At 33.4% G+C, this 18,429-nt stretch overlaps 1 protein-coding gene across 11 annotated transcripts in view; it reads right to left on the bottom strand.

Moving 5' to 3' along the window:
• Nucleotides 1-18,429, bottom strand: part of Obsc (Obscurin) — a 350,811-nt gene that overhangs the window by 14,480 nt on the left and 317,902 nt on the right. For 10 of the 11 annotated variants that reach the window (XM_072543203.1, XM_072543216.1, XM_072543208.1 and 7 more), the window contains 9 exons: nt 16,913-17,239; nt 16,233-16,470; nt 14,594-14,876; nt 14,155-14,453; nt 13,618-14,090; nt 7,348-7,575; nt 7,023-7,167; nt 6,823-6,958; nt 4,110-4,281 (listed from right to left, as the gene is read on the bottom strand). In XM_072543203.1, the coding sequence (XP_072399304.1) occupies nt 4,110-4,281; nt 6,823-6,958; nt 7,023-7,167; nt 7,348-7,575; nt 13,618-14,090; nt 14,155-14,453; nt 14,594-14,876; nt 16,233-16,470; nt 16,913-17,239 (2,301 nt within the window). The remainder of the gene's footprint in view (nt 1-4,109; nt 4,282-6,822; nt 6,959-7,022; nt 7,168-7,347; nt 7,576-13,617; nt 14,091-14,154; nt 14,454-14,593; nt 14,877-16,232; nt 16,471-16,912; nt 17,240-18,429) is intronic. The other variant, XM_072543243.1, reaches the window with a different exon arrangement.

The raw sequence follows: 18,429 nt of genomic DNA, 5'->3' as shown, positions 1-18,429 counted from the left end.
TTGGGCTCCGACAACAAGAATTTCACAAGTTGCAGACGTAATGCCTATCAATCGTTTTGAAACGATCAAAAGGTTTTTTCATTTTAGTAATAATTTAGAAAATACACGGAGTCTTGATAAAATCTCGCCCCTGATTAAACAAATAAAAGGATCGTGTTTACCTTCAGAAGAACACTTATTTTGTGACGAACAAGTTATATCGTTCAAAGGACGTTAGAGTATGAAGACATACAATCCCAAAAAGCCTCATAAATGCGGATATAAGATGTGGGTTCTCTCAGGAATCTCAGGATTTTCATATAATTTTGAAATTTTGGTTGGAAAAAAGGTTACACAGAATTACCGAATGAAGCAAATTTGGGAGCTGGTAGTAATGTTGTAATTCGATTGAGCAGAGAAGTACCGTCCAATAATTACCTCAAACTCTTTTACGATAATAATTATTTTTCAAGTATACCACTGGTGTCATATTTGTCAAAACGAGGCATACATTCTATCGCAACAATCCGCACAAATCGAATTCTGAATTATAAAGGTTGGCAAAAGAAAGAAATTAAAAAAATTACAAAGGGGAAGCATTTAGGAACACTCTGGTGTCTCTGGTACTTATGAGAATACTGCAATATATACAGTCCAGTGGTGTGATAACAAAATTGAGTTTTTACTGTCATATTATTGTGGAACTCAATTAAAAGCCAAAGTGGAAAGATTCTTTCGCACCGAAAGAACTAGGAAAGAAATTGATTGCTCAGACATTGTACAACAATATAACAGGCCCATGGGCAATGTGGATTTGCAAGATTTCTTATTGGGATTATATAACATCAAAATCAAAAGCAAAAAATGGTAATTACTATTTAAATGGGAATAAGCCACAATTAACGGTTCTAGTTTTTAAACATAATGTTTCCAAATGGGCACAAATTTTTTTTTCTCAAAAACCGGATCATTAAAAAAATGTGTAATGGTGAATTCTACGTACATCTATTAAGAGTAATTTAATATAATTTTATTTTAATTTGTCAAAAAATAACATAAAATAAATTCATGCAATAGAGGGTTAAGACTTTGACGATGATCTTGATTATAGAAATTCACTTTAAGTGGGCCACACATTAACGCAATACGAAATGGATCGGAATGGATTAGAAAGATAAGGAATAAAATAGAAATTCTGAATCTCCTAAAGTTTTATTTGTGTACCAATGAGTAATTTATTTCTAAAAGTAGAATCTCCAACGACTGAGATATACCATCAATATATTGCTTGCAATCTCGTACAGTTAATAATCCTCGTATTTGTAAACATTTCACTGAATAGCGGAAAGGCTGCGGAACCACGGAAACGTCGCTCACTTGACTTCTTCTTGCTGTGCCTGAGGTTCTGAAGGTTCTTTAACCAGGATGTTCTTCTTCCTGGGCCTAGCTTTCCAAATATTTTTCCTTGCTGTATGGCTTGTAGGAGGGCATATCTGGATTGATTTCCCATAATGTGTCTGAAGTACTGTAGCTTTCGATGATGATGATATGTTGATGGGTAGTACCTCTCGGTTCTTCTTCATTCTTCTGAGGACTTCCTCATTTGTGACTCGGTTAGTCCACAGAATCTTAATTATTCTCCGATATAGCCACATCTCTAATGCTTTCAATCTTCTACACCTATCTTTGTTTAAGGTCCATAATTCAACACTATAAAATATCAGAGATAGCATAGTATTTCAGCATTCTTACGTTTATGCCAAGAGAAGTTGTGGCTCTTGAAGAAGGTTCTCTTCCGGTTGAAGGTAGATCTGGCTTTTTCGATGCGTCTCTTATTTCCTGGTTAACTGGTCCATTCTTCCTGTATTCTGATGTCGAGATAGTCGTAGTTCGACTGGGGTTTGATTCACATATAGTTGAACTTCTGTTATCTTTTCTTGTTAATTATCATGACCTTTGTCTTCTTTACGTTTATATTGAGTCCATATTGTTGAGTAATACCTGATTTTGTTCATAAGGACTTGTAGGTCTTCTAGGTTGTGCGCCAGTTCTATGGTATCATTTGCATATCTAATGTTGTTTAACTGGTACTAGTTTAGTAAAATGCCTTTTTAAATTTCGTGCAAAGCTTCGCTAAATATTCTTTCAGAGTAGAGCTTGAAGATTAGAGGACACAAAATACAGCCTCGCTCCACGCATGATTTTCACGTATTCGGTGTGCTTACCTTTAATTATGAGATTTGCGGTCTGATTTCAGTAAAGATTTCTAATTATTTTCAGATCTTGGTTATTACTTCCTGCTTCTTTTAGTATTTGCATCATCTTTGGGTACTGAATTCGATCAAGCGCTTTCTCGTAATCAACCAGATATGCGTATACATCGAAATTGACGCCTCTACATCTCTGGAATAAGACTTGTACTGAAAACAGAGCCCCTCTCGTACATTTTCAAGTATTTCTGTAATCTGTTTAATCTTTTGTATTTCATTCGATTGGTCTCTAATCACACTCACTTGCTCGTTTGACTAAAGTGGGTTGGATCTCAACTTTTATATTAAGGTCTTTCAGCATACGTATATCACATGATTGTGGTTTCCTTTTCTCCTAAATTTGACTAGGAATACTCCTATCAGTGGAATGAAACAGTGATAAGTAGTGGAACGTGTTCCGTCTCCAAGTCTGCTTCCGGATAAGTCTTGACGAGTATGAAGCTGTTTCAGAATCCTCTATTTACTAAAATTTAATTTATTTGATTTCTATAATGATTCTCCCGGGTCTGTCTTGAGGGGATTTCCACGTGTACAGCTTTAGAGACGGTAATAGGAAGAATGTGTTTGTAAAAATTAGTTCTGAGTCTTCTGTAAATTTTTCTAGGAGGTCTCCTCTCTCGTTTTTGAGCCTAAGTCCATGTGCTCTGATGTACTATGTCTTATCTTCAGCTCCAAGCTTAGCAATATAATCTCCCATAATGATAAGAACTTCCTGTTGTAAAATTTTCTGTATGATTCGGTTGAATTTTTGATAAAATTCAATTGCTTTTTCCTCTTCTTTGTCTTCAGTTGGAGCATAAACTTGGATAATGTTTATACTAATGGGGTTGGCTTGTACTTGTAATAACATCACTCTCTCTGATATTGGTGTAAAGTAAGTAACACATTTGTCAACTTGGGTGATACGATTACTCTGACTCCGTATTCATGTGATCCATCATTTTTTTCCAAGTAGTATACCTTTTATTGTGTTTTGTGTGGTGATTCTCCAGAATCTGGCCATCTCATTTCTGCTATTCCCATGATTTCAATATACATTATGTTCATCTCCTGTATTGCATAGTGAATTTTTCCTGCTTTATATAAGGTTTTGACAGTCCATGTGCCAATCTTGATATTATTTCTGCACTTCAATTTTTCATCTTTTGGTAAACTCAAAACTATCATCTTCGGAGATTCGATTGGAGGACTTACTCCGGAATTAATTTTAGTATTAAGCATTGCCATGATTGATTGACTAGGGCGTATCGCTGTGGATCTTTAATGGAGTATTTGCCCTACTTGTGGTTCCCCATTCTTATGCCGTTGTTCAAGTTTTAAATTCATCCGCCTTCGCGACCGATTTCTCGGTCCGACAAAAGGGTGCTCTACCACTTATTAACTCATCCGCCCAAAGCTGTTGACCAGTAAGTGAGGGATTGCTTATAGGCAATCATGTGGCGAGTGGGGGAAACATTTAGGAGTATGTAAATGGGTAGAGACAAGTTAAGCTTTTTTCACTCTAACTTGACAATGCAAGCAATTCTATTCCATTCCGAACCATTTCACGGCCTTTTGTGATAGTTTGGAGAGTTTACTAGGTAATTTTTTATGGATAAACCAAAAAATATTTAAAATATCCATATATTTAAATTTTCCGTACTATTTTAGATATCTACGGAATATTTTTTGGTATATTTAACAAGAACAAATCCATACCTAAAACGATTTTGTAAAAATGCATCGACATCAAACCTAATGGTATGTATTCATTCAAAGATAATAAAAAAAGAAAAAAAAAACAGACAGTGTTCAGTTATTCATCAAAAGAATTTCGATAAAAATCAGTCGAAGTAATCAAGTAAACATATATTTTCTTACTTGAACCACTGGACTATCGGTTGTGGTTCGCCAACTGCTAAACACGTCAATTCGAGGTCTTGACCTTCTGTCATTGCAGCTAGACTTGGTTTTTCTCTGAAGAATGGCAAACGTCCTTCTTGTTTAGCTTCAAGGAAGGCTTCAGCTTCCACGTATGCATCTAAACGTGATCCTAAAAGTATAAATAACAGTAAAGATCACACATTTTTTAGCTTAAAAACTATCATCAGTTTGATCAAGTTCAAACAAAAAATTATAAAAAAGAAAGTATTGCACTCGGGGAGTGCCGACAGAAGAGAAAACTTCTTAGCTTGCGTTGAAATTATAAGTATGGTGACAACGAAATTAAAATTATGAGTAAAATGAAAAATAAATTAACTTCATTTAAGTGCACAACATAGCTAAAGAGACTTTAGCTTCAATAGTATATGACGCACGCAACGCGTATATACTATATACCATTTCATATTAAATGAGGAAAAAGCATTTAACTCGCGATAGATTTTTGCGACCGTCACCGCATGTAAATAATAAATATTTACATGAAATTAATATTAAAAAAAATTGTTTTTTACTATACCCTGTATATACAAGTGTTTTTACTATACCCTGTATATATATATATATATATATATATATATATATATATATATATATATATATATATATATATATATATATATATATTTATTTGATGGCACGCTATATGCATTATGTACTACACGTCTCACGTCGTTTTAATTGATGTGTCATATGCTAGGATTTGGCTAGTTGTTTATTTTATACTCAGTCAGAGGCCTTCTTTAAGTCAACAATAAATCTATAATCATTTATAGTACCATCTGATATCTCCTATGTGACTATACGTTAATTAATAACGAAGATGCGTTTTTGTGTAGTGCCCTTTTGGTAGTCGCCTTGTTTGTTTTATTCTATCGTAATATATTCTTTATATCCTCTCCTTTCATTTGCTATGTCGCGTGTGAGAATTCGATAAGTTGTTTATTTTGTACACAGCCAGAGGTCAATAAATTAAAATTTGTCTTATTGCAAATTTATTTTCATCCATAGAGTTCTATGATATCTCGTATGTAACGAGATACATTCATTAATAACGAAGATGCTGCGTAGTGCCCTTTTGATAGTCGCCTTATGTAAGGATTTGATTAATTGTTAATTTTGTACTCAGCTAGAGGCTTTTTTTTAAGTCAATGAATCAAAATTTGTTTTAAGTAAATCTATTTTCATTCATAGTGCCCTAATGATATCTCGTTACCTACATTAATTAATAACGAAGATGCTGTGTATTTTCTATCTTAATATATTTGTTATCCCTTCTCCTTTCATTTAACACAACATATGCTCCAATCGGACCAATAACAAAAAATATATGTTGTTTGAATTCCGCCATGTTTGTTTTTCCGTCACTGCATTAGTTACTCTCTCCCCTTTCTAACAAGAACTCATACCTCACGATCCGTCGAGCCGTTCTTTAGCTGTGCGACTTTGCGACCAATTTGCGTAGCGGTTGCAATACTTTCTCCCTATCCAAAAAGTGCACAATGTCGCTAAAGAAGTTTTTACTTCAAAAAATGATAGTAAATAAGAAAAAAAAACAGCATTTGTGTGTTTTCTTTTCGAAATCTTTTTATTGTTATAAACCGGCAGTACGGCAGCCAATTGGTTTATTGTACATCTTCTATTCGTGTAACCTTCTGGCTCAGGATTTTAGTGTTAACGAATACTTATGTAGCCGGGACCGAGGGCTTTACATGCTTTACAAAGCACTGTGGTGGCTCGTTAAATTAGAAATAGAAACTTTCTGGTGTCTGCCGTGGATCAAATTCTGGCCTCGCAACTTGGTAAGCCAGTAGGTACCATAGCTACTGAACTACGACCGCCATAAATTTGTGTTAGAACTAACATACAGACATGTTCAATGTATTTGCAACATATAACACCAGATTTCGGGTATAGGTGTTGATTAGAGCTTGGATTTCGTAACATAGGTTGGTGAATTGAGTAGTAAGTTTCCATAAGTTTATTATTATTTTCGAGTGACACCAACATACTTCAAAACAAGTTATTTTGCAAAATTTCAGTAGCAGATACGATTTGAGATCATCCTTTGGGAAGGAAGTAGCAAAGCAAGAGAACAGAAAATACTAGTTAGGATACAGCTTCGTTTGATTCTTAGATATGCAGAGAGATGTAAATTTATAGAGAGTTGGGTATTAGGATTGTAACAGGCACACATGTTTATGGGTGATGGTCATTTTCTTCAAAAATAAAAATAAGTTTGAAACAAACATTTTGGCACACTAAGTCACAAAATTAACTACAATAAACTAGTACATAGACATTCTACCACATAGACGCAAACAAGTTTATAATAAATTGTCAGATGTGGTTATAATAGAAAATACTTTTAAAAAATTTAGGAACTCTGCATCAAATCTCAATCAAATTAAATCGTAGGTATTCAACTAGTCCGATAATAATAATATACTACACCGGATGACGTTAACTTCATTAAGTGTAACTAATAATTTTCTTTGCTTTTTTTGCACTTTCCTTAATTAATTTTATAATTGTGATTTTTGCCCTATTTGAATATATATGAAGATGATCAGTTATGGGTTTTGTATTTGAAAACGACGCAAAAGTGGTTAACATAATTGATTTTTTCTGCCAAACTCTTAAAGCGACTTACCCAATTCGTGTCTAATTCTTCTCGTTGTCGGTTCTCTTTCCACGGAGCCGTATCTATTGATGCGAGCTTTCCTTTCATCATCAATTTCCTCATCCATGATGTCAGTAAATCTTCGTCGTTCTCGAATAATAGGTGTCTGAAAATAAAAGGAAAGATGTTAATTAGGTCATTGTTTTTCATTACAAAGATTAGTAACTCACTCCCCAATCGTATCCATTTTCGTCTGAGAGGATATAACCGGATCCTGGACCACGGATAGCAGCAACTTTCATATATTCACGAAGACGTACTGGGAAGTCAACATCTCTTAGTTGAAGCAAGTATGTGTCTGGGCCATTTTGATAACTAGAAAAAATAGGTATATAAGAATGAAATATTTGATGCACGATGAAGTATTGTTTAAATGTTTTCAAAACTCAACAAACTACTTGTTTGAGTTGTTTGAGTCAATATTCTGTATACAATTGTAATATTTCGAGCTTATGTAAAAACTTTCGTTGTTACAAATAGATGGGGTTTACTTACTGGCTCTCTGATTTAATAACACCAATCTCATAGTTAAGCGGTGATCTAGTAGGCAACTGGTCTTCCCAGGTTCTTGGAACCCTTGGTATTTTATCTAGAGGTGCCGGAGTGCCCCTGGGCGAATCGTAATCACCTGGTGGATATACCATCTTGGAAGGATGAGTGAAAGCTCCTTCGAGAGGTCTACGCCTGAACCACCTTCTGCATGAGGCGTTGTCGTACCATTCTCTGAAAATAAATCAAAAGTAATTATTAGTGTTTTGTTTTTTAACTTTTGAAAATGGACTCATATTTGTAAACAAATCATCATTCGGACAATGTTAGCCTTTATTTAGAATAAGTTGACCATAAGAAAAGTTTAACAAGGAGTATGCTGCGGCTCAGATCACCTACTAGTTCACGTATACTTCAGATACAGGATCAGCTGACAGGTAAAGGAGAATCAATCAAAAAAAGAAATTCTAGATCTGGAAAAGCTGAAACTGAAGTCGCGAAAGTTAAAAGAAATTTGAAGAAGAAATAAAGAGGAAGCTGATTAAATATGAAGGAAATGAAGAGAATTCATTAGAAGACCAGTAGAACCTAATAAGTAGAACTACATTAACTACAACAAAATTGATGCTAGGAAATATAGAAATAAAAATGGTATTGTTCTGGAGCTATTTTCTTGTGGCATGTTTAAGTAATTACTATTTAAATGGGAATATGCCACAGTTAACGGTTACAGTACGTTTATTGATATTTCAATTTCCACTTCGGAAATCGTTCTTAAAATACAAACATTAGTGAATTTTGAGAACGATTTCCGAAGTGGAAATTGAAATGTCAATAAATCTTTAGTTTTATTGTTTTTATGCAGTTTATTCGTAATGTATAAAAAAGTGGATTTTTAGAACCCACTGTTTGGGACATGAAAAGTTCGTTAAATTTGTTACGACGGTTGAAAGATTGGCGCTTGCTTTTCCCTATAAAAGCTTGAATCAAAGCGGCACTCAGAGACTTCTTGCTCGGCCCTCGTGGCAAACAGTTTACATCCAAGACTTTGTTCGCGGCCGTCGTGCCAGTAGTTACGCACCAACTCTTTTCTCAGACTTCGTACTCGATCCTTAGTAGGATAGCTCACACGTGCTCTACGTAAACCTTACCTTCGTACACATAGCAGAAAAATAAATAGTTAGTGTAAGTTATCTACTTTTGTAAACTACAATCTTTGTAATTATTATTTAAATGGGAATAAGCCACAATTAAAGGTTAAAGTACGTTTATTGACGTTTCAATTTCCACTTCGGAAATCGTTCAGAAATGTTGAACGATTTCCGAAGTGGAAATTGAAACGTCAATAAACGTACTTTAAACTTTAATTGTGGCTTATTCCCATTTAAATAATAATTACTTTAACATGCCACAAGAAAATAGCTTCAGAACAATACAATCTTTGTAAACTAGAGTGCAACATAAAATAAAGTGTCATTAAATACAACAACGCATTATTATCACCAGTTCGAAGTAGAAATTGTTTTCGATGAAGGACTATTTAATTCAAGTCCAACTACTTAGCCAGTTCCAACGTCTGGTCAGCTTGCTGTGTTGTAGAAAGAAGACAATTCACCACAATAAAAGAGTTCGACAAATCACATATATGCAAATATGCCTGGAACATTGAGCATAGAGTACAACGGAAAGATGCATCAATAATCATGAAAGAAACAAACATGAAAAAATCAAAGAAAGAGCTATCATCTTACTTAATAAAGAAATATGACAATGTGTAGAAAACCCATTAACAGAATGTAGCAAGCTCTGGCTGCTAATACTAAAAGAAGTCAGTATCAAGAACATACCAACATTAGCGGATTAATAGAGAGACTTCATCTACAATTATATAATACTATATACAACACACAATACATAAACATGTTATACGTATACAGATAATATATAAACACATAATACATAAACATACAAAATAATCAGATTTCGATATCATCCTGAGGGAGAAACTCCACCCTCAGAATTTTTAACTAAAAGCATTATGCTTGCTGGCTATTTGCCACAAGATCCAGACGAAGTAAGTCACCTGTCAATTTTGAAAACAATAACCGCCAAAGAACTTACTATTGGTTATAATAACAGATTACTAATTTCAAATATTCTTCTTTGAAAACGATTTACAGAGTGGTAATCCCAACGTCAAATAACAATTATAAAATGTAATTTTCATTAGAATCAATTATGGCTTAATCTCATAAATATTAGATTTGATTTCATTCCTCATTTTACTGAGATCCTAGATCTTTACTGAGATTCAATGATCCTAGAAATAAGAACTCGCAAGCTGAAAATTGTCAAATGCTACCTGTACACTGTCTCTTTGTATGGAGTAGAGTTTGAATAACGAGGCTTTCGAAATGTGGATACGCACGCGTATGCTTAGAATATCCTGGGTGAATCACATCACAAATGATGAAGTTTTGGGAAGAATGGGATAACGTAAAACTATGACTTTTAATCAAAATGATAAAGACTCCATATGCAGGACGTATATCTCAACACCAGAGATATGAGTTTCCAAAACTAATGATAGAAGACAAAATAGAGGGCTGCACAGGACCTGGTCATAAGTAGATTTCTTGTCCGAAGACCATCTATGGCTGGACAGGACTCAATAATACAGCCCTGACAATGGCACACAACCACACAGTTCGCTGAAATTGTTGCCAAATGATAAAAACCACAATATGAGAAGAAGAAGAATGAATAACTTACAAATGTATATATACTAGGCTGTTCAATAAGCTTTGAGGTTCGATAAGAGGGGGCGTTTTTACTAGCCAATTTTTTTTAATGTTGATACACTCTTTATATGAACATCTGTTAAGTTTTATTTCTATTTGTCAATTGATTCTTTGTTTGTAAACCATTAAGTATCAACGTGTCACAATATTTTTTTTAAAATGGAAAAATCAAGCATCATGCAGTGATTGAATTTTTATTTTAGTAAGGGTTAAAGGTTAAAGCAAAGGAAATTTATGAACGAATGTTAAAAGTGTATACGGACTCTTCGCCTTCAATTAGTGCAGTAGAAAGATAGGTTGCTGAATTTAAATGTATACAAGTCTTGAAGACAATCCAAAGACGTCCAAAAACAGAAATAACGCCAGAAATCGTAGAAAAAATAAACAGTATAAGCAATATTTTGACTGAAGTATTAGATTTCAGTAAGATGTGTTTAAAATGGGTGCCGCATTCGCTAACAATGGAACAAAAACACATTCGAATGTGACTTTCTCAGCAACATTTAGAGCATTTTCGCAAGGATAAAGTAGATTCTGTGCATCGATTCATCTATATCACCATGATTTTGAATCAAAATAAGGGGCTGAAGAGTGGTGTGAACCTTGTTGACAATGTCTAAAATCCACGAATTAAAGTTTAAAGTATTGGAGCATTCACCATATTAACCAGATTCAGCCTCTAACGACTTCCATCTGTTCCAATACATACAAAAAAAAATCATGCAAGGAAAGCGTTTTTCCTTGAAAGATTCTCACTTTAGGGATGGAATTCATAAATTGGAAACTCGTTGGAACAACGGTATTGATGTTTAGGGAGACTATACTCAACAAATAAAGATGAAAAAAACTAAGAATTATTGACAGCTAGACAAAATAGCAACAGGAGAATTTTAGGATCAACAAGTATCAAAGGATTAAATGGCTATTCAATTAAGATATAAAAAGGGCGACAAGACGGAAAAAAGATGAACTCATAAAGATTAAATTAGAGTACTAGACGAAGAAATAAGTGCAGCTGGGAAGAAATTGGAGGTTGAAGATTGAAAACCGAGAAAAAACAAATAATTTACAAATGAGACAGAATCAAATCAACCTACAATAAAAGATAATAAGCAACAGATAAAATGTGGGTTGATCATCATCGGCGAAAGTGAATCATATAAGCTCATAATAGTCAGCCTTAACTTTAGTTTATTAGTAACAGATATTCATGCTAGTTCTGACCAATGTAATACACCATAAAAAATATAAAAAAGTTTATAATATTATAAAAATAAAAGACTATCGACAAATAACATTAAAAATATCGACAAGCACAAGTAATTATGCTGTTTTTAAAAACCTCGCCATAATTCCAGACTAAATACCCAAATGTGCTAAAAAATTGATACATTAAAAAAATATTTTTAATTATAGCTAACTTACGCCAGAACCATTTCTATCTTATCAAGATTATATTCGGATATATGGTACAGCTTCTTATGAGCAGATAGTTTATCAGATCCATTATATACTTTCAAGTTGTATCTGAACGTTTCCTCGATATCTTCTCGAGATCTGTTGTTTTCTATAAACGATTTTTGTAAGTTGTCCATTTCGAACACGAGTCTAATTCTGATTGAACCTATTTAATTAATTAGTGAGGAATATTTTCGGATAGAAATAACTTGGCACGTGAAGCAGTATAGTAGAGGGAAGGAGAATAATTGCGAGCTTTGTCAAGGAGTCTTTTTGATTTATTTTTAAATTCAGTTGTTTATACAACAATTAAACTAGATCTTATCGCAATAATTATGTGTCTCATATGTGTCTACAGATGAATATAATTGTTTTAACCCTCTTTACACACACATATATATATATATATATATATATATATATATATATATATATATATATATATATATATATATATATACCTATATATATATATATATATATATATATATATATATATATATATAAGTATAATAATTTAATTTTTTTATAATTTTCCAATTGATTTGCTATTTGTAGCAATCTTGTCTAAATGCCAAAAGATTAAGGGCCACAAAAGTCAAGTAGAAAAAGAAAATTTGAAAGCCTAAGCATGTTATGAAATGAAAATTAGTAACTTGATTGGTTGTAACTCTCCAATATTTTGTTGTTGGTTTTCCGTCTCCATGTTCCGGCATGATGTCCTATTAATAGGACTCACTGTTATTAGGTCACCGATTTGCGCTACTATAGTATCTCAGACGATCTCTCATGGAACCACTTTTCTCTCATTCCACATAACCAAAGGAGGTTACGCGAACTGCATATTCTACACATCCTTCCTCCATTAAGAACGTGAGCTTGCGGTAAATGCCAACTCTCTGGAGACGAGTGGTAGAGGAGGAGGATCCTCGGCGGCAACCTGTCAAACGTGCGAGGTCGCGACCTTATTCCTACCTACGTTTACCTGTTCACCCGTAGTTAAGATAACGGACGGGACTTCATGTAGCAACACAGGTACTACTGGAAGGGTAGAGCCTCACGCTAGCTTGCCACTCTCAAATGGTGTCAGACTCGTAGGGCCAATGGATTCAGTTACAGTCATTTGCCGAAAGGCCAGGAGGACTAGGGTCACGCTCTTACGCTTTCGCGAAAGAGGGTTGACACGAAAAAAAGTTCATGACATGATACTTCACGGCGCAAGAAGAAAGAAGTTCATTATTACAATATATATATATATATATATATATATATATATATATATATATATATATATATATATATATATATCAAGTTCTGCTTTGTAATCAAGTAATATTCAATTGTTGTTATCAAGTAATATTCAATTACAGCTATGATTAATCGTTATTAGAAGTAACAATAAAATAAATAAAAATATAGTAAATATTCTGTTTATGGCACCTATTGATAACAGAGAAGTAATTAGAGTGTAATAAGTATAGGCCTTAGAAAGATATAACTTAAACATAAATACTATAAAACCAAAGATATTGCAAATCAAACCGAAAGATTTTGATTAACTTCAAAAATTTGGTTGAGACAAGTTATAAAACCAAGTAAAGAAATTCATAGTAATAAAATAAAGAGAAGAATAGGTTTGTAGTGAGTAATATTTAAAAAGCTCTTTTGCTTAATAAACAATAAAAAAGTATCCTTAATATTTTTAAACAAAACTTTTTAATAAATCCGTGTCAGCTATCTATTAAAGTGTATACTGAAAAATGATAGGTGGATTAAGAGATTCATTAATTTATGCAGCAATACTTAAATGAAAATTTGTTGGTCATATTCTGAATCAGAATGATGGCAGTAGAGAATTAAGACTGAAGATCAGGATACAGGAGAATGACAAACTGGAATTTTTTGCCCCAAAAAAGGAAGTTTAGGGCTGTTCGATATAAAATTATTGATACCAAAGATATTTCAAACAATTTGAAATATCTTGTGTACATATCTGTATATAAAATTTTAGTCTTACCTGTAGAGCCTCCAGTAGTCACTAAGATATTTAGTTCTAATTTGGAACTCATCTGTATACTTCTTATCGGCTCTTTCCAACCAAGGATGTCTTAAAGCAGCCCGTATATCCATCCTGCCCTCAGCATCGTATACCAACAACTTGCTGATAAAATCTCTAGCTTCGAGGCTGATCTTAGACCACCATTCATCATAGAAACTCCATCTTCCTTCTCTAATGTTGGTCAGGGTTTCTCTGTCGTTTTCTCCTCTAAATGGAGACCTTCCCGATAGAAGTATGTAAGTTATGATACCAACGCTCCACATGTCTTGACCATAACCAACTCCATCGCCATTGGCTACCTCAGGGCTGACGTATTCGGGCATGCCGTATTTTAGGGGGTAGAAATTTCCATGTTGAATCCTTCTGGAGAGACTGAAGTCTGTTATCTTCAGATCGTCACCACCTGGATGGGAAATAAGGAGATCTCCCAACTAAAAAAATATGTAAGCAATTTAAAATAACTGACCTTTTTTATACCTTTATTGTCGTACTTACGTTAAGGCCCATATGTGCGTAGCCTCTGTCGTGCATGTAGTCCAGGCCCTGAAGCAGCTGTCTGATGAATCCAGCAATATCGCTTTCTGTGTAATAATCCATCTTTAGGAGATAATCTCTAACCAATTCTCCCCCGGAAGCTAGTTCTAAGATTAGTGCCAATGAATCTTCGGTTTCATATGCTTCGTGCAACGAGATCAGCTTCTTATGACGCAGCTCATTGAGCATGTCTAGTTCATTATACATGAATGGTCTGAAATCGCCACTTCCGTACATTACTTTAGCAGCATAATTGCGACCTAAATATTATTAAAAAAAGTAAGAGTATGATATTTACAAAAATAGAATAAAAAATAAAAATGCTCATATATAATATAGATTTGACATTTGGTATTTTCAATCTTACACATATGGTATAACTTTGTTAAATGCTCTTTACCATTTAGTCTCTCAACAGCGTGTGATGTAATTCCTTGAGTACCACGTCCCAATTCGTCACCGATATCGTAGAAGTCTGTGTAAATACGTTTCTTGGTCTTGATTGGAGCTAAGTTGGAGTAGTTTCTCATTTTGTACTCATGCTCGTTCTCCTCAACATACAACATAGCACTAGCGGACGTAGAACCTGCTACATTGCGGGCGCTCACTGAGTACAAGCCTTCATCTTTCAGAATGATATCGTGGATTGTTAATACTGTTATATCAGGTTCGATGAATGCAATCTAAAAAATAAAGAACTATGGTGTTACATAAAATACTTATGTACAAGCACTGCCACATCAAAATAAGACAATGCCACAGAATGAAGGAGATTGAAAATCATCCAAAAAGTTTTAATTCTTGTAATAGCTGTCGGTGTTTTAATTTGAAGATAATTTTTAATTGGGGAATAAGATCTTATAGGCGACAATGAAGCAATAAACCTACTAATTTTTTGCAGTTGGATGGATCTTAATGAAACTTGTTGCATTCAACTCGTAAGAACTTTGGGAAATTTTGTGAACTAAAGTGATATTGTCGAAATGGAAGTTACATTGTTGACAAAGTTTATTTCAAAGTGATGAAAAATGATAAATTTTTTATTCGGAAATAATTGACGGAAATGAGATCAATATAACTACTATAAGTAAATATATATAACTACTATAAACCGCTATGCAACTTTTTGCATTGGGTTTGGGAAAATATCAGGAAAGTTTGTAAATAAAGTTCATGGAGGTAAAATGAAAATTGCATTTTGTGGACAAGAAAAATGCATTTCCAAATTGCATATACAATGAAAAATTTGCAACTCGGAAAATATTTACAGGAATAAGTTCAGTTTTGTTACTCGAGGGCTTTCAAGGTCGCTAAATACGAATATGATAACGACAATGGTTCTTGAGCTACCTGGTGACTGGGTTGGACCTCATCTCGTGAAGTTTTATGTTAATTTCATTCTAAATCAGTAGACAGTAATTACTTGGGGGTTTTCGAGGTCGCTGAACACGAATATGATAACGACGCTGGTCGATATCATATACGTGTTCAGCGACTTTGAAAATTGCAGAATAATGATTGTCGACTGATATAAAATGTAATTAACAAGAAACTCTAGAAGACGAGGTCCACTCTGGGCACCAAGTAGCTCGAGAACCATCGTCATTATCATATTCGTATTTATCGACATCGAAAACCCTTGACCAACAAAATTGAACTCATTTCTGTCGATATTTTCCGAGTTGCAAATTTTTCATTTTATATGCACTTTGAATTTTATTAACAAAGTTTCCTGACACTTTCCCGAATCAAATGCAAAAAGTTGCATAGTGATTTATCTTGCTGAGGAAAATTGGAAGGTTTATTACTTCGTTGGCTCGCTTACTAGTTAAGTCTTCTCTTTCTCTAATATCTTTTTGTTATTCTTATTGAAAAGTGTTTTTATTTTTAATTCTACTTGAACAAAGTAGAAATTAATAAATATATGGATTACCTAATAAAACGGCATCAGTGATTACATTCATTGTGACAAAGAAATCCATACAAAATAGTTGATCATAATTCAAGCTATTAGATTTAAATAAAAATGCTCTATTTACCTTAATTCTGCTTGATGGTGCCAAAGGTTTCCAGTCTTTGTACCATTTAATTTCCGGATATGGTACGCCGATGATTCTAGCTTCGAATTTAGATTTACCTCTTAGCATGGAATAATCAATTTCTGGTCTTCTAATAAAGTAGGGTAGTTCGGCAATTTCCAAACGTACTCTTTGGCGTGCTTCTCCGTGTTCGTTTCTCGCCACTGCTTCGTAGCAACCTGCATCTCTCTCCAACATCCTGAAAAAATTAAGTAATAGCGTTGATTGAATATCCGAATATTCGGATATTCAATCAACGGTAATAGAAAGAAGATTTAATTTTTTTAGAGCTCCAATGATACAATGGTTCCTTATTGTAAAATAAGCATAAAGCAATACACACACAGTTAGTATTCACGCACGCATATACACATACACACATACAGACATATATACTTTTAATAAGATAGGTAAGTGTGGCGACATACACACAATCACACGCACACATAAAAATACACTCTGATGCATACAGACAATGAACTTAATATTTTTATGGGTTAAAGCTAGTTAGGTATTAGATATTTTGTTGCCATGCATTATTTATTATTCATTAAATTTTTACTGAGCAGTATATTTGCATTTTAAGCCAAAAAGCTACTAAATTAGGTACTATTAAAGCCAAAGCATAAATTCCAACATACTTATTAATAAACAACGTAGCCTGCCCATTTCTAGTGTAGCTCATATCGAACCGACCTCCAGGTTCAATAAGTTCATCGTTAAAGTAATAAGTCATCTTTGGTTTTGGATATCCGTACACATACCAGAACAGGTTAGTGTTCTGATCTTTGACACCGTATTGGGTGTCGTGTTCTTGGCGCAAGAATCTCGGAGCTTGGGCCATGCCATCGTGGGGAGGTCTTTCGATATCGAAGTCTTTGGGGAAGTAGGGAGATGTTTCTGGGCGGAAATCTATCTCGGGAGGAAGGTAGGGCCGGTATTTGGGCAGGTCTGGCTCTAACTTTTCCCTAAAACAAGAATAAGTACATGGCAACAAGATATAATATTAGTATAACGAAGAAATAAATTATATAAGCTATCGTATACCTGATTTTACATTTCACTACGTAGCCATCTAGGTCGTTTAAATAATTTTCGGTCGTTTCAATTTATTATTATGATTTTTTAGTAATATTACAAAATATGTAATTATCGACTAATTTTATGATATATATATATATATATATATATATATATATATATATATATATATATATATATATATATATATATATATATATATATATAGAAATTACATAATAAGAAGGTTTTTGAAACTTCTGACCAATTTGACCAAAGTTTTCCTCGTAGCTAGATTTTTTTCAATATTTTTACGTGAAAATAGAATTAAAATTTTTATCTGAGAATTAATTTTTGACAAAAAACAAAAATTCAAAAACAAAAAGGAAGAAACGGTGAAACCTTCTGAATAAATTTTAAATTATCTCAGGATTTTTAGAAAGTTAACTCTTTGAAATTCTCATAAAAATATTCACTAAACTCTTTTATCTATTAATAAGCTTATTTTTATCTGTTTGGATTAAGTATACCCAGTCGCTAATTTCAAAGAATTAAACCAACCCTTTTTTCTTGTAAATGGTTTACTTAGATGAATATTGGTACAAAAGACATTCAACATTGTTTTTTTCGTTCAAAGTTTTTCTTTGAACTAAAACTAGTCGCTAAAAACACAACATACACAATCGATAATTGTCGAAGAAGACACAAGTACTCGTGGTGTCTTTTCTCGTGAACAACGTAGAACAGTTTCAAAGAAAATCTCGGTACGCTAGTACAACAATGATTCTTACATTTCGTTAGTAAGTGGTTCCTCACGGTCAATTAGTGAAGTTGTAACATCGACCAGAGTATCAGAGTTTTGGCATATATCTAAGCAAGTGATATTCTAAATCCAGCAGGTAAGGTAAATGATAATAATATGTCTTATGACCTCATTATATTATTGTCTAGAAAAGGATTAAAGAAAGAATAGATAAAACTTTCTTAGTGCGTGGAATATTATTAAAGGTACAATTTCGTAGTTATAGTTTCTGGGCAGTTACATTAGTTTAGTATTTCTTATTATTATACTTTTCATAAATGTATATTTACATATCCTTTTTTTGTTTTCATTAAAAATAAATGTATTAAAATAAAT

This window comes from Diabrotica undecimpunctata, chromosome 1 (assembly GCF_040954645.1).
Source record: "Diabrotica undecimpunctata isolate CICGRU chromosome 1, icDiaUnde3, whole genome shotgun sequence".
In the NCBI taxonomy this organism is placed as follows: domain Eukaryota; kingdom Metazoa; phylum Arthropoda; class Insecta; order Coleoptera; family Chrysomelidae; genus Diabrotica; species Diabrotica undecimpunctata.
This window is presented reverse-complemented; position numbering and strand designations above follow the sequence as displayed.